The sequence below is a fragment of the Manis javanica genome, chromosome 7, assembly GCF_040802235.1.
Source record: "Manis javanica isolate MJ-LG chromosome 7, MJ_LKY, whole genome shotgun sequence".
NCBI classification, from domain to species: Eukaryota; Metazoa; Chordata; class Mammalia; order Pholidota; family Manidae; genus Manis; species Manis javanica.
The window spans coordinates 47,312,507-47,329,560 of NC_133162.1; the positions used below are offsets into that span (position 1 = coordinate 47,312,507).

The following is a 17,054-nucleotide window of genomic DNA, read 5'->3' on the forward strand; positions in this document are numbered from 1 at the left end:
GGCATAAAGTCTGCAACTATTTCATAAATAATCCAGAAAAACTTTTTAAAATCAATTAACAACACAAGTTGGTGTGTATGACTACGTGTGTAAGTGTAAATGTTACAAAATATTAACAATTGTGGAATCTAGGTAAGGAGTAGATATAAGAGTTCACTGACATATTCTTGCATCTTCTCTGTAAATATGAATTTTTAAAAAATGAAATGCTATACTGAGTGAAACAGTATGTTACTAGATTTTTGGGAAGATTAAATAAGAAAATATATGTATATCCTTTACAGCAGCATCTTTATACAAGAGATATTATTGTGTATCCACTTAACAAAATAATTAGTAAACATTAAAAATGCTGTTTACACACTTACTGGAATTGGAAAAAAGGAATGCTCTGGAAAGTATACAAATTAATCTTGTGTAGTAAGGATTAGAGAGGGAATGATATACATTTTTGTTTATATTTTGTATAATGACATATAAATAAATAAATAAACAAATAAATTAATTAAATGGCCACTTGTTGACATTTTATTTTTTAAAGAGACACCTAAGTCTTTCCCTTTCCATCCAGCGCAGGCAATGAGCATCTCTTGGGACAAGTGCTGCAAGACTGGGGGCAAGAGAAAGTCCTACTAAAACAGGCAAAGTATGAGCTGGGACACCCTGCTGCTAACACTAAGACTGACCCCTACACAGCCTGTGCACCGAGAGGCAACAATACGGACGATGCCTTCAGCTAGATGTAGGACACTTCTCCTGGGGATCCAGCTTAGTACACTCAAAATGAGGATTACTGATGTTGCCTACAATGCGACCAACAATGAACTGGTCCACACCAAGACCTTGGTGAAGAACTACATTGTGCTCATTGACAGCACACCATGATATAAGTGCCATGATGCACTCTGCCCCTGCACTGCAACAAGGGGGCCATACTGACCCCTAAGGAGGAAGAGATTTTAGACAACAAGAGATAGAAGAAAATTCATTAAGAAACATGATGAAAGGAAAAAGAATGCCCAAATCAGTAGTATTCTGGAGGAGCAGTTCCAGGGGGCAAGCTTCTTACATGCGTCGCTTTATGACCAGGCCAGCGTGGCCGAGCAGATGGCTAGGAGCTGGAGTTCTCCCTGAGGAAAATCAAGGTGCCAAAAAGGCAAATAAAAAAATCCTCCTCCTGCCTATCTTAGCTCATTAAAGGTGTTTATTGTTTTAAAGAGAGAGAGAGAGAGAGAGAGAGAGAGAGAGAGAAAGAGAGAGAGAGAGAGAGAGAGAGCTATATGAAGAAAACTATACAAAACACTCTTGAAGGGCACAAAAGTAAACTTAAATAAAATGGAAAGAGAAACTATGTTACGGCATAGGAAGATTCAATATCACAAAGGTGTCAGTTCTTTGTAAGTTAATTTAATACAATCTCACTAAAAATATCATTAGATTTATCTTAGAACCATACAAATTGAATATAGAGTTTATTTGGAAGCACAAACAAAAAAGAATAAAAAAGAAAGCCTTGAAAAAGAGCAAGAATGGTGAGCTAGCCCACCAAATATTAAAATATATTATAAAACCTCTATACTTTAAAAAATGAGATACTAGTACCTTAAAAGCCAGGCCAATGATACTGAATTCAAACTTGAGTAGATTCCACTGCATATGTAATTTTTGTATACTGTTGAAGTAGCATTTCAAATCAAGGGGAAAAGAAGTACTCTTTAGTAAGTAGTGTTGGGATAAATGGACCTCTATATAATAGTGGGATAAAGTTCCCACCATTGACCAGCATACACTTTAAATATATCAGATTTATGTTTTTAAAAATTTATGATTTTAACAAGTACTAAAAGAAAACATGGGTGAATTACTCTATAACTTGTGTGAGAAAAATGTTCTTATATATCACTCAAAGTTCAGACACAAATAAAGGAAAAGACAGATATAACTACATAAAAAAACTTTTGCAAATGATGACAAAGCAAAAGTAAAAAGACAAACATCAAACTGGCAAAAACATTTAGAAATTGTATCATAAAATGTTAATAGCCCCCATTATGTAAAGCAGAGAAAAAGTGAACAATCTTTTAGAAATATGAGCTAGAACAATTAACAGATGGTTGACCCAAAACAAAATGGCACATGGCTCTTAACCATATGAAAAAATATCCTTCACTCATAACATGAAAATATATATCAAAAGTAACCTGATTTCAATTACCACCTATTAAAGTAGGCAAAAACTCAAATTTGACAGCATATCCATTGGCAACACCATAGGAAAACAGGTATTCTCTTACATTGCTAGAGGAAATGCAAAATGGTACAATTCCCTATGGCGGAGCTTTTCCTTTAAGGAAAACTCCCTTTCCTCCAGACTGTAAGGGTAAGTGGGAACATGTATCAAAGGGGAAGCAAAAAAAAAAGAATATTCTAAAGGAGAACATCCTAGAATGGTCTTAACTCACTATGAAATGAAGTCTCTCTTTAAAGAAATGTTCATTCCTTTATTTGCACAACACCTAAAATCCTGTTCTCCCATTTAATATATACGTGGTTGGTAGTTAAAGAACAACTTAACATTATATAATAGAGGTCCTAATGGCAAAGCAGTACAAAACAGGTTTGATTACTTTTCATTGAGAGTGCATCTTCGGTCTGTGGGGTGACCGTTGTACGACTTCAGATTTTCGGTAAGCTCCGTGTACAGTCTGTCAGCCGTCGGGAGAGGAATGCCATCCCACACCATGATGAGCACCACCATCACAGCTGTTGGGCAGCGATGGCCTGTGCGCTGCCGAACCAGACAAAGAACCTTCTCTTCATGGCTGCTTCTTCTCAAAACCTGAAAATGCAGAATGCAGTCTTTTACGAAAACAAGACACCTAAAGTTGAATAAATGGATATTGCTTTCAAAGCTCTGTATCATTGCATTTTAGGTTTTTTTAAATTACTATTTCTCAAAGGGGTAATACTGTAAGACCTTCAGTTGTCAGACTAGCTGCCTCCACATAACTCATAACAGAGTATCCCAGGTTACTTAACTAAAAACAACAGGCAGAACAGAAATCTGTGGTATGTGATTATTATTTGTAAAAGCAGACCAAAGCAGTCTGTGTTTTCTTTCACTGTCCATACAGTATTGCAAAATAGATGACAGAGGATCCTAACAACTCTGTTCTTCCACAAATGCAACAGGACAAATCTAGTGAGATGGCAATAACAAAGGACTCCCAACATTAAAATAAACTTTCTGCACTGAAACTTAACATTTCAAGAAATGCTTGAGTGAATGGTTTTACTATAATGGAATAAACTATACAAAGCAATGTTCCTGCAATTCCTGTGATTTTTCCATGCTCTCATGAGGATTTATCATACCCATTTTATCATAAGATTAAGGTGGTCCAGTTGACATGGCGAATGCAAAACACAACAATTAATTTTGAATATTTATCCATTTATCTTACACTACATTATATCCATGGGGTGCTAAAAAAGCTTCAAAAGGATTTAAAATATTGCCCAGTGGCCCTATAAAAATATTGATACCACATAAAAACATCCATTCTGTTAAAAACTCCCTCCATATATCATAAATTTAGAGCAAAGAGACTGACCACATTAATCAGTACATAATCAATAAATAGTAAAACTTCCCACCCTGTGACTAAAATGGAGCAACCAATAGCATTGTTAATAGTCTATTTTTGTGGCTATTAAGAATATTACATAAACTTGAGGTGAAACTTCTTAAGATGTTAGTTACCCAATATCACTTTCTTCTGTCACTCCAGATGGTAAACAATCATTGCTATCAAGGCATCCCTTGAGTAGAGTTGGCTTTAGGACCTTCCCCCTAAACACAATTATTTATATTAAAATTTTTTTCTATGTTTATATGGCTTTTTATAGCCAATAAGAACACATTTGCTTTCAATAAGCTCAAATACAAAATTATATATATTGTATCAAACAAAATTATACCAGATAATTTTTAAGTTGCCAAACTAACAACAAAGTTATATTGATCCACTCTTCGTATGGGAAATGCTAAAATGCTGTTCATATTCATGGTGTTTGTGCTCTGCCCAGATTTTCCAAATTTCCTTCAAAAAACAGTAGAAAATTAAGCATACTAAGTCTCTAAATTCAGATGTAAGTTTAATTAACTACTTAAGTATTGTAAGGGTATGGACATTGTGTCCACCCAAATTTATACATTAAATCCTAAATCCTAATGCAATGGTATTAGGAGATGGGTCTTTGGGAGATGATTCGGTTACAAGGGGGAAGTCCTTAAGAGTCTGATTAGCATTCTTAATAAAAAGGCTCCACAAAGACTCAGAGGTTCAAGATGGTAGAGAAGGAAGGCAAGATGGAAACCTTCCCCTACCCCACACAAACCAAGGAAGCAACTATAGCAAATACAACTAAACCTGAAAATGACCTGTGGACTGCAAAACACACCTGGGGAAGAAGAGAAGACCACACAGAAAAGGTTAAAGTGGCAGAGCCATGATACAGCAGGACCCTATCCCTTCTTCCATCCCATCTCACAGGAGAGAGGAAGATGAACTGAGTGGGGAGGGAATAGGCACCAAGGAACTCTGCACAGCTGGCCCTGGAGTTCTACTCTGGGAACATGAGTCCACAGTGCATTGGGTTCTGGTGATTAGCGGGACTGGACACCAGGGATAGTTGTAGCCCTCTGGGAGGGTGACACTCCAGCCACTTGTGTAGAACAGGCATGTTCCACCCATCCTGCTGAAATTCAAAGCACAGGCAGCAGTTTGAAAGATTTGTTAGCAGTGGGAGGGGGGCCAGAGGGCTGAGGGTTGGACAGAGGTTATCACTGTAGGAGAAAGGGCAGGTGGACAATACCTCCCTAGCCCTCCCTCAGCCCAACAGGCCAGGTACTCTGGGGAGCCCTAGATACTCTATACCCCTCGCTTGCAGCTCAGCCCTGAGGCACTGTCCTGCCCACTGCTGATATGATATGATAGCCCACTGGGCCCAGCAGCATAGGACTTTGCTGCCTGAAGGGAAGAGGGAGACTCTCTCAGCTTTCATGGACCTGTTTCAGCACAACTGGGGAGAAGCCTGTAGGAGTCAACTCCAAGAGTCCTTCTTCCCTGTGGGTAGACAAGGTGGGTGCTGCATATCTTGCTGCTGCTAGGGGGTGCCCACAGGACTCATTGCAGCAGCTGCACTCTGCCATGGAATGATTAGCTGCTTCTGCAGCTGGCAGCCTCCTACCACCTGACTTGCTGCCTCAGTGCACCTGAACTCTCCCACTGAGTGACTTGCTGCCATTGTAGAGTACTGTGCAACCAGGCAACTTGTCACCCCAAAAAGCCTATGCACCCTGCCATTGTACAGCTTGCTCAGCCCACCCCATTAACTCAGCAGCCCTGCCATCACTGCAGGGCAGGTAGAGGGTAGCCCTGACAACAACCATCCTAGCAGAAAAGACTTTTCTGTTCATATAGGCCTGGCTGAGGCAAACCACTGACCTCAGCAGACTGAGATAAACCACTGCTGATAAACAGAAAGGCCACCTCACCCATTCCCCATGAACAGCAATTGGGGATCCAAAGGAGAAGCAGGCACTGGAGAGGAAAGAGTTCTGAGATTCTGGGCACCACAGCATGCCTTCTTCATAAAGCCATTACTCTCTAGATCAGGAAGCATAGCAGATCCATCTAACACAAAGGAACACACACAGAAACCCTGACAAAATGAGGAGGCAGAGGAATATGTTCCAAAAACACTACAGAAAAAGGCAGAGAAAGAGGGCTAAATGAAACAGAGATCACCAATCTTCTTAATAAAGATTTCAAAGCAAAAGTCATAAACATACTCACTGATCTGAAGAAATGCATTAAAGATCTGAGGGAGGACTTTGACAAAGAGATACAATAGCTGAAGAATACAGTGGCTGATATGAAACACAAAGTGGAGGGAATGAACAATAGATTGCTACAAGTAAAGGAGACATCAATGAGATGGAAATTAGAGAACAGGAACACAATGAAGCCAAAGAACAAAGAGAAAAAAGGAGCGCTAGGAATGAAAGAATAATTAGAGAGCTGTGTGACCAATCCAAATGAAACAATATTCGGATAATAGGGATACAAAGTCTATTTGAGGAAATAATTGTTGAAAACTTCCCCAATCTGGGGAAGGAAATAGACACTCAGGTCATGGAAGCACAGAGAGCCCTTAACAAAAGGAACCCCAGGAAGACATCACCAAGAAATAAAGCAATTAAAATGGCAAAGATTAAGGATAAGGAGAGAGTACCAAAAGCAGCCACAGAGAGAAAAAAAATTACTTATAAGAGAAACCCCATCAGATTATCAACAGACTTCTCAGCAGAAGCTTTACAGGCAAAAAGGGAATGGCAAAAAATATTTAATGTACTGAAACAGAAGGAACTTCAACAAAAAACCCTCTACTTGGCAAGATTATCATTTAATTTGAAGTAGGGATTAAACAATTTCTAGATAAACAAAGCCTCAAAGAATGTGTAACAACAAAACCAGCATTACAGGATATGTTAAAGGGACTGCTGTAGATGGAAATGTTCCTAAGGCTAAATAGCTTTCACCAGTGAAAATAAACCCACAGTAAAGGCAGTAGACCAATTAATTACCAAACAAGTATGAAATTAAAACAAAAGTAGCAAAACCAACTATACATAAAAATCAATCAAGGGATGCACAAAGAGTGCAGACTATGACATCGAACAGGTAAAGTGTGCAGGAGGAAGAAGAAAAAAGTACTTTTAGACTGTGTTTAAAATACAGCAATCATCAACTTAATATAGACTGTTACATCGTCAGGAAGTTATCTGTGAACCTTTACTAACCACAGACCTAAAGCCTATAATAGATACACAAAAAATTAGAAAAGAGAAATCCAACCACAACACTAAAGAAAACCATCAAATAACATGAGAAGAATATAAGAGAGGAAGAAAGGAACAGAGAGGAACTATAAAAACAACCAGAAAACAATAAAATGGTAATACATACATACCTATTAATAATTACCATAAATGTAAATGGACTGAATGAACCAATCAAAACGCATAGGGTCATAGAAGGTATGAGAAAAAGAAGACCCATCTATATGCTGTCTACAGGAGACTCACTGCAGAACCAAAGACATAAAGAAACTAAAAGTGAAGGGATACAAGAAGAGATTTCATGCAAACAATAGAAAAAAAATCAGGAGTAGCAGTACTTATATTGGACAAAATAGATTTCAAAACAAACAAACTAACAAGACACAAGGACATTACATAATGATAAAGGGGGCAGTATAACAAGAGGATGTAACCATTATAAATATCTATGCACTGAATATAGAAACACCTAAATATGTAACACAAATGCTAACATAATTAAAGGAGGAAATAGATTGCAAAATATTCATTTTAGGAGACTTTAACACACCACTCACATCAATAGACATATCAACCAGACAGAAGAAAATAAAGAAAGAAAAGAAGCACTGAACAATACATTAGAGCAGATGGACTTAACAGATATCTACAGAAGACTCCACCCAAAACCAGCAGGATACACATTCTTCTCAAGTGTACATGGAATGTACTCCAGAACATATCACATGGTAGGCCACAAAAAGAGCCTCAATAAGTTCAAAAAGACTGAAATTGTATCAATCAACTTCTCAGACCACAGTGTTATGAAACCAGAAATAAATTACACAAACACAAACAAAAAAAGCCTACAAACACAAGGAGGCTAAACAACATGCTTCTAAAAAAATCAATGGATCAATGACCAAATTAAAACAGAAATCAAGCAATACATGGAGACAAATGAAAACAAAAATTCAACAGCCCAAAATCTGGGGGATGCTGTGAAGGCAGTTCTAAGGGGGAAGTACATGGCAATACTGGCCTACCTCAAGAAACAAGAACATTCCCAAATAAACAGACTAAATTCACAATTAAAGAAACTTGAAAAAGAACAAATGAAACCCAAAGTTAGTAGAAGGAAGGACATAATAAAGATCAGAGCAGAATAGAGAAGAGTAAGATAATAGAGAAAAAAAAAATCAAGGAAACTGAGTTGGTTCTTTGAGAAAATAAACAAAACAGACAAACCCCTAGCCAGACTTATCAAGAAAAAAGAGAGCACACAAATAAAGAAAATCAGAAATGAAGAAGGAATAATCACAATGGACACCACAGAAATACAAAGAATTATTAGAGAATACTATGAAAAAATTGTATGCCAATAAACTGGACAACTTAGAAGAAATGGTCAAATTCCTAGAAATACACAACTTTCCAAGACTGACCCAGGAAGAAACAGAAAATCTGAACAGACCAATCACCAGCAATGAAATTGAATTAGTAATAAAAATCTCTCAATAAACAAAAGTCCAGGACAGGACAGTTGCACAGCTGAATTCTAACAAACATTTAAAAAGCTAATACCCATTGTTCTTAAAGTATTCCAAAAAGTACAAGAGCAGGGAATACTTCCAAACTCATTCTATGATGCCAGCATCACTCTAATACCAAAACCAAAGTCATCACAAAAAAAGAAAATTTAAACCAATACCCTGATGAACATAACTGCAAAAATTCTAAAAAACTTAGCAAACCAAATTAAAAAATACATCAAAAGGATCATATATTATGACCAAGTGGGACTTATTCTGGAGATGCAAGGATGGCATAATAGTCATAGATCAATTAATATCAATATGCCACAATAACAAAAAGGACAAAAACCACATGATCATCTCAATAGATGCTTAAAAAAGCATTTGACAAAATTCAACATCCATGCATGGCAAAAATTGTCCACAAAATGGGCAGGGAGGAAATGTACCTCAACCTAGTAAAGGCCATATATGACAAACCCATAGCTAATGTACTCAATGGTGAAAAGCTGAAAGCTTTTCCTCTAAGATCAGGAACAAGATAAGGATGTCCAATCTTACCATTTTTATTCAGCATAGTACTGGAGGTCTTAGCCACAGCAATCAGACAACACAGAAATAAGAGGCATTTGCAGAAGACAAGATATTATACACAGAAAACCCTGAAGAATCCACCAAAAAACTATTAGGACTAATAACTGAATTCAATGAAGCTGTAAGATACAAAACTGACATATAGAAATCTGTTGTATACCTATATAATAACAATGAACTAGTAGCAAGAGAAATCAGGAAAACAATTCCATTTATAATTGCATCAAAAAGAATAAAATACTTAGGAATAAACCTAACCAAGGAGGTGAAAGACCTGTACTCTGAAAACCACGAAACACTCATGAGAGAAATTAAAGACCCCAAGAAATGGAAATCTATCCTATGTTTAAGGATAGGAAGAATTAATATTGTCAAAATGGCCATCCTGCCTAACGTAATCTACAGATTCAATACAATCTTTATCAAAATACCAACAGCATTCTTCAACAAACTAGAATAGTTCTAAAATTCACATGGAACAACAAAAGACCCTGAATAGCCAAAGCAATCCTTAGAAAGAAGAACAAAGATGGAGGAATTATACTCCCTGACTTCAAGCTCTACTACAAAGCCACAGTAATCAAAACAATTTGGTACTGACACAATAGCAGACCCATAGATCAATGGAAACAATAGAGAGCTCAGATATAAATCCACACCATCTACGGTGAATTAATATATAATTAAGGAGACATGAATACACAATGAGGAAAAGATGGCCTCTTCAACAACTGGTGTTGGCAAAACTGGACAAGTACATGTAAGAAAATGAAACTGGATTATTGTCTAACTCCATACAAAAAAGTAAACTCAAAATGGATCAAAGCCTTGAACATAAGTCATGAAATCATAAAATTCTTAGAAGAAAACAGGCAATTTAACCATTGTGGAAAGCAATAGAAATACCATTTGACCTGGGAATCCCACTCCATGGAATTTACCCAAAGAATACAACTTCTCAGACTCAAAAAGACATATGCACCCCTATGTTTATTGCAGCACTATTTACAATAGCCAAGATATGGAAGCAACCTAGGTGTCCATCAGTAGGTGAATGGATAAAGAAGATGTGGTACATATACACAATGGAATACTATTCAGCCATAAGAAAGATAACAAATCCTACCATTTGCAACAAGATGGATGGAGCTAGAGGATATTATGCTCAGTGAAATAAGCCAGGCAGAGAAAGACAAGTGTGAAATGATTTCCCTCATTTGTGGAGTATAACAATGAAGCAAAACTGAAGGAACAAAATGGAAGCAGACTCACATACTCAATAAGGGACTAATGGTTACCAAAGGGGAGGGGTGTGGGAAGGCAGGTCGGGAGGGGAGAGATGGGGACTGAAGGGTATTATGTTTAGTACACATGGTGTCGGGGATCATGGGGAAAACTGTAGCACAGAGAAGGCAAACAGTGAGTCTGTGGCATCTTACTACACTGATGGACAGTGACTGCATTGGGGTATGGGTGGGGACTTGATAATATGGGTAAATGTAGTAACCACATTGTTTTTTCATGTGAAACCTTCATAAGAGTGTATATCAATAATACCTTACTAAAAATTTTTTTTAAAAAAAACACAGGCAAAATCTCTTGAATATAAATATGAGCAATTTTTTTCCTGGACACATCTCTTCAGGCAAGGGAAACAAAATAAAAAATGAACAAGTGAGACTACACCAAACTAAAAAGCTTCTATACAGCAAAGGACACCATCAGCAGAACAAAAAGGCTACCTATAGAATAGAATGGGAGAATATATTTGTGAATGATTCATCTGATAAGGGATTGACACCCAAAATACATAAAGAACCCATACACCTCAACACCAAAAAAACAACCCAATTAAAAAATGGGTGGACGACTTGAACAGACATATCTCTGGAGAAGAAATACAGATGGAGAAGGCACATGGAAGAATGCTCCACATCACTAATGATCAGGAAAATGTAAATCAAAACCACAGTGAGGTATCACCTCACAACAGTCAGAATGGGCAATATCTAAAAGACAAGAAATACCAAGTGCTGGCAAGAAGGGAACCCTCCTACACTGGTGGTGGGAATATAAATTGGTGCAGCCACTGTGGAAAGCAGTGTGAAGTTCTCAAAAAACTAAAAATAGAAATACCATTTGACCCAGTAATTCCACTTCTAGGAATTTACCTGAAGAAAACACAATCCCTGATCTGAAAAGATAAATGGACCCCTATGTTTATTTCTGCATTATTTACAATAACCAAAATATGGATGCAACCTAAATGTCCATCAAGAGAATGGCTAAAGAAGATGTGGTACATATACAGAATGGAATATTATTCAGCCATAAAAAAGACACCCTGCCATTTGCAACAATATGGAATGGATCTATAGGGTATTATGCTCAGTGAAATAAGCCAGATGGAGAAAGATAAGTACCATATGCTTTCACTTATTTGTGGAACATAAAAACAAAGCAAAACATTCATGAACATCTCTTCCCGGGCAAGGCAAACAAAAGCAAAAATGAACAAGTGGGACTATATCAAGCTGAAAAGCTTCTGTACAGCACTGGACACCACCAATAGAACAAAAAGGTATCCTACAGTATGGGAGAATATATTCATAAATGACATAAAGAATTGACATCCAAAATATATAGAGCTCACACACCTCAACAAAAAAAAAGCAAATAATCCAATTAAAACATGGGCAGAGAAACTGAATAAACAGTTCTCCAAAGAAGAAATTCAGATGGCCAACAGGCACATGAAAAGATTCTCCACATCACTAATCATCAGAGAAATGCAAATGAAAACCACAATGAGACATCACCTCACACCAGTAAGGTTGGCTACCATCCAAAAGACAAACAACAACAAATGTTGGCAAGGTTGTGGAGAAAGGGGAGCCCTCCTACACTGCTGGTGGGAATGTAAGCTAGTTCAACCATTGTGGAAAGCAGTATGGACGTTCCTCAAAAAGCTCAAAATAGACATACCATTTGACCCAGGAATTCCACTTCTAGGAATTTACCCTAAGAATGCAGCAGCCTGGTTTGAAAAAGACAGATGCACCCCTATGTTTATTGCAGCACTATTTACAATAGCCAAGAAATGGAAGCAACCTAAGTGTCCATCAGTAGATGAATGTATAAATGGATATACACAATGGAATATTATTCAGCCATAAGAAGAAAACAAATCCTACCATTTGCAACAACATGGATGGAGCTACAGGGTATTATGCTCAGTGAAATAAGCCAGGTGGAGAAAGACAAGTACCAAATGATTTCACTCATCTGTGGAGTATAAGAACAAAGAAAAACTGAAGGAACAAAACAGCAGCAGAATCACAGAACCCAAGAATGGACTAGCAGTTACCAAAAGGAAAGGGACTGGGGAGGATGGGTGGGAAGGGAGGGATAAGGGGGGGAAAAGAAAGGGGCATCATGATTAGCATGTATAATGTGGGGGGGTGCATGGGGAGGGCTGTGCAACACAGAGAAGACAAGTAGTGATTCTATAGCATCTTACTACACTGAAGGACAGTGACTGTAATGGTGTGTGTGTGGGGACTTGGTGAAGGGGGGAGCCTAGTAAACATGTTCTTTATGTAATTGTAGATTAATGATAACAAAAAAAAAAGGAAAAGGAGATAGACACCATACCTGTGGAAAAATCATTATTATAATATAATGATGTCAACTTCCCTTGAAATGATTTCTAGATTTGATACAATCACAATCAAAATCCTATTGGACTTTTGTTTTGGGTGGCAATTGACAATCTTGTTCTAATGTTTATATGGAAATGCAAAGGACCAGGAAGAGACAAGAAAAAGAACAAAGAAAGTGATTTATCAGATTTCATGATCTACTTTAAAGCTGAATTAACATAGTCTAGTACAGGTGCAATGACAGATAAAGAAATCAGTGGAACAGAAAAGACAATGCAGGAGATCCATATAAATATGGTTACCTGGCTTATGACAAAGTTCACATTGCAGTGCAATACGGAAAGCAGTGTTTTCAATAAATGGTACTGTGAAGACATCCACATGAAAAAAAAAAGAATCTTGGCCACTACCTCTTATATCTTATATAAAGGCTCCCCTTTCTCCACAACCTTGCCAACATTTGTTGTTTGTCTTTTGGATGGTAGCCAACCTTACTGGTGTGAGGTGATATCTCATTGTGGTTTTCATTTGCATTTCTCTGATGATTAGTGATGTGGAGCATCTTTTCATGTGCCTGTTGGCCATCTGAATCTTATAACTACAGTTATACTGTAGATATAAACATGAAAGAAGCTAAGTTTTTAGAAGGAAACGTCTTCATCACCTTGGGTAAAACATTTAAAAAGATTGCCAAATTAAATAATTATCAAGAAAAAAGTTAACAAGTTGGATTATACTAAAATCAAGAACCTCTATTCATTAAAAACATTAACCAAACAAAGAGAAAGTATAAAATCAAGTCATTCAGTGGGAAAATACATATTTGTAATACATATAATTGACAAAATATTCTTACTGAAAATAAAGAACTTCTCTAAGTGAGTAATAAAAACAAAATAGAAAATTGACCAGAGATAGAATAGGCTCAAAAACCAAAATAATATCTAGATGATGAGCATATGAAAATATGTTCAACATTATTACTCATCTAGCAAAGTTAAAAAAAAAATTAAAGCATTACATATGTTGATGGGGTTATAAAATGGTGCAACTGCCTTATAAAACATTATGGAGGTTCCTCAAAAAACCAAAAATAGAGCTACCACATGATCCACAGTAATCCCACTTCTGAGTATACAGAAGAATTGAAAGCAGGGTCTCAAACATTATTTGCATATCCTTATTCATAGAATCATTATTCACAATAGCTAAGAGGTGAAAGGAACCCAAAATGTCCACTGACAGATGAATGGATAAACAATATGCGGTATATACACATACAATGGAATATCACTCAGGCATAACAAAGAAGGAACTCTGTAACATGTTACAAAATGGATGTACCTTGAGGACACAATGCTAAGTAAAATAAGCCAGCAACAAAAAGACAAATACTATATGATTACACTTATATGAAGTATCTAAAGTTATCAAATTTATAGTAACATGAAGTGGAATGGTGGTTAACAGGGGCTGGTGTGATGGGAAAATGGGGAGTCATTTAGTTATAGTGTTTCATATTTGCAGGATGGAAAAGCTCTGGAGACCTCTTTTAAAACAATGTGAATATATCTAAAGTACTGAATTATACACTTAAAAATGGTTAAGATGGGAAATTTATATTTTGAGTATTGTTACCACACTAAAGAGTAGAAATCTTTATAAAAAAGCACTACACACCAAGTAAAATGTCTAAAATGAAAAATTTGGAAATATTAAATATTGGTAAGAATGTGGAGCAACTGGAACACTTATATACATTATTTCTATGAATGTAAAAAGGATGACCATTAGGAAAATTATGTGTTAGTATCAATGAAGATACACATATGTATACCCCCACAATCAAGCAATTCCACTTCTAGGTATATAACAAGAGAAATGTATTTTTATATTTCCTGAAGATAACATCACTATTCATTATTATTCCCAACTGGAAACAAACCAAATGTTAATCACTGGAAGAACGGTTCAATGAATTCTAACTATTCATAATAGAACACTACTGAGCAATAAGAATGATCTACAGTTAAGAACATGGATTAATCTCACAATTGTAATGCTGTGTGAAAGACATACAAAAGAATACGTAAGGCTCCATTTACATAAAGTTCAAATCAGACAAGATTAATAATGTTAGAATGCAGGAGAATCGTTACTTTTAAGGATATTGAAGTAATCTTTTTTTTTTTTTTTTTTTTGAGAGGGCATCTCTCATATTTATTGATCAAATGGTTGTTAACAACAATAAAATTCAGTATAGGGGGGTCAATGCTCAATGTACAATCATTAATCCATCTCAAGCCTAATTCTCGTCAGTCTCCAATCTTCTGAAGCATAACGAACAAGTTCTTACATGGTGAACGAATTCTTACATAGTGAATAAGTTCTTACATGGTGAACAGTACAAGGGCATTCATCATAGAAACTTTCGGTTTTGATCACGCATTATGACCTATAAACCATCAGGTCAAATATGAATATTCATTTGATTTTTGTACTTGATTTATATGTTGATCCCACATTTCTCCTATTATTATTATTATTTTTATTTTTAATAAGATGCTGAAGTGGTAGGTAGATGCAAGATAAAGGTAGAAAACATAGTTTAGTGCTGTAAGAAGGCAAATGTAGATGATGAGATGATCAGGTGTGTGCCTATGGACTAAGTATTAATCCAGGCTAGACAAGGGCAGCAAGACATCCACGGATGCAGAAGATTTCTCTCAAAGCAGGGGGGGTGAGGTTCTGAGCCTCACCTCTGTTGATCCCCAAATTCTCACCTGATGGCCCCCCTGCGACTGTGCCTGTCTTAGGTTGTTCCTCCCTTGAGGAATCTGAAGTAATCTTTTTTAAGTAGTGATTCTACAGCATCTTACTACGCTGATGGACAGTGACTGTAATGTGTATGTGGTGGGGACTTGATGGGGTGGGGAGTCTAGTAACCATAATATTGCTCATGTAATTGTAGATTAATGATACCAAAATAAAAATAATAAATAAAGAAAGAAAGAAAGAAAGTAGTCTTTTTACTAAAGTAATAGAGGGGGCAAGAAAAGTGCTTTGGAGGTGCTAGTAATATTCGATCCTGGTTACACAAGTATGTTAACTTTAGAAAAATTCTGTGACCTTAAGTCTTCTGCAGGTATGTTATAGTTAAGTAAAAACTGTACTGTAACTAAATTGAAAACAAAAACAGAAACTGCTTAGTCATTTACTGGATCAGGACATTCTAGCAAGTTCCTTAACCTTTCTATAGTAGCACAGAGCTAGGATCTAATACAGTGTATTAGCCACTATTTTACATCTCCTTTATTTCTACATACTTGGCTCCTGAGCACACAATATAGCTCATGGGAGGCTCTCATGAAAGGTTTGTTGAATCAATAGTTAAAAATCACAAAAACCCAAAATGGTTGCATTGTCTGAAAATTTCAAAAACTACACATTACACTATTGATAAAACGGAAAGTCTAATTTTGAAAGCAGATTTTAACGATAAAAATATCCCAAATTTTAAAACTTTTGTCAAGAATCACATTACTTTGTAATGGAAGGATGTGTTAATTTATAAGCTGCTGAAGCTAGGACCACACAGCAGTCACTTAAGATAGCAAATGATGTATCCAAAGTTGTGTGAGTTATGTTTGTGACTACTGTCCTGTGATTTTAAACATTTACAATTTATAATATATATTGCGAAGCTGTTCTATCCTATAAAACATCAGACATTCTTTTAGTACTTGTGCTGAAAACATACACCAAATGTTGGAATGAAAATGTTTTAAATAAATGGCTTTATCCATTTAAATAAAAATCTACTTGTTTTTTGATATCAGCTTTATTGAAATACACTTTAAATACATAAAATTCACCCTTTTAAAGTATGCAGTTCAATGGCTATTAGTATATTCAGAGTTGGCCAACCATTATCACTATATAATTTTAGAACATTTTCATCCCCCTGAAAAATAGTACCTTAGCTGTCATGTCACTTGTTCCTTTTCACAGCTCCTATCAATCACTGTTCTTTTTATCTCTATAGATTTTGCTTGTGAGAGTTTATATAAATGGAATCCTATTACATGTAGACATTTGTGTCTAGCTTCTTTTACTTAGCATGTCCATTCACATTTGTAGCACTTGTCAGTATTTCACTTTTTTATTGCCAAATAATATTCCAATGCACACATACCACTTTATTTTATTGAAGTACCATTGATATACAATCTTATGTTGGTTTCAAATATACAACACACTGGTTCAACAGTTACCCATACTATTAACTCCTCACCCCCTCTAGTGTGGTCACTGTCTATCAACATAGTAAGATGTTACAGAACCATTAATTGTATTCTCTGTGCTGTACTACCATCC

The 17,054-nt window shown here is 36.2% G+C and overlaps 1 protein-coding gene and 1 pseudogene across 4 annotated transcripts in view; one reads left to right on the plus strand and one right to left on the minus strand.

Annotated features, from left to right (window-relative positions):
- The window catches only part of TET1 (tet methylcytosine dioxygenase 1), a 127,804-nt gene that overhangs the window by 18,222 nt on the left and 92,528 nt on the right, over window positions 1–17,054 (minus strand). For all 4 annotated transcript variants that reach the window (XM_037002899.2, XM_073240941.1, XM_073240940.1 and 1 more), the window contains one exon: window positions 2,628–2,839. In XM_037002899.2, the coding sequence (XP_036858794.2) occupies window positions 2,628–2,839 (212 nt within the window). The remainder of the gene's footprint in view (window positions 1–2,627; window positions 2,840–17,054) is intronic.
- On the plus strand, window positions 580–1,369 carry LOC140850524 (small ribosomal subunit protein eS8 pseudogene; annotated as a pseudogene).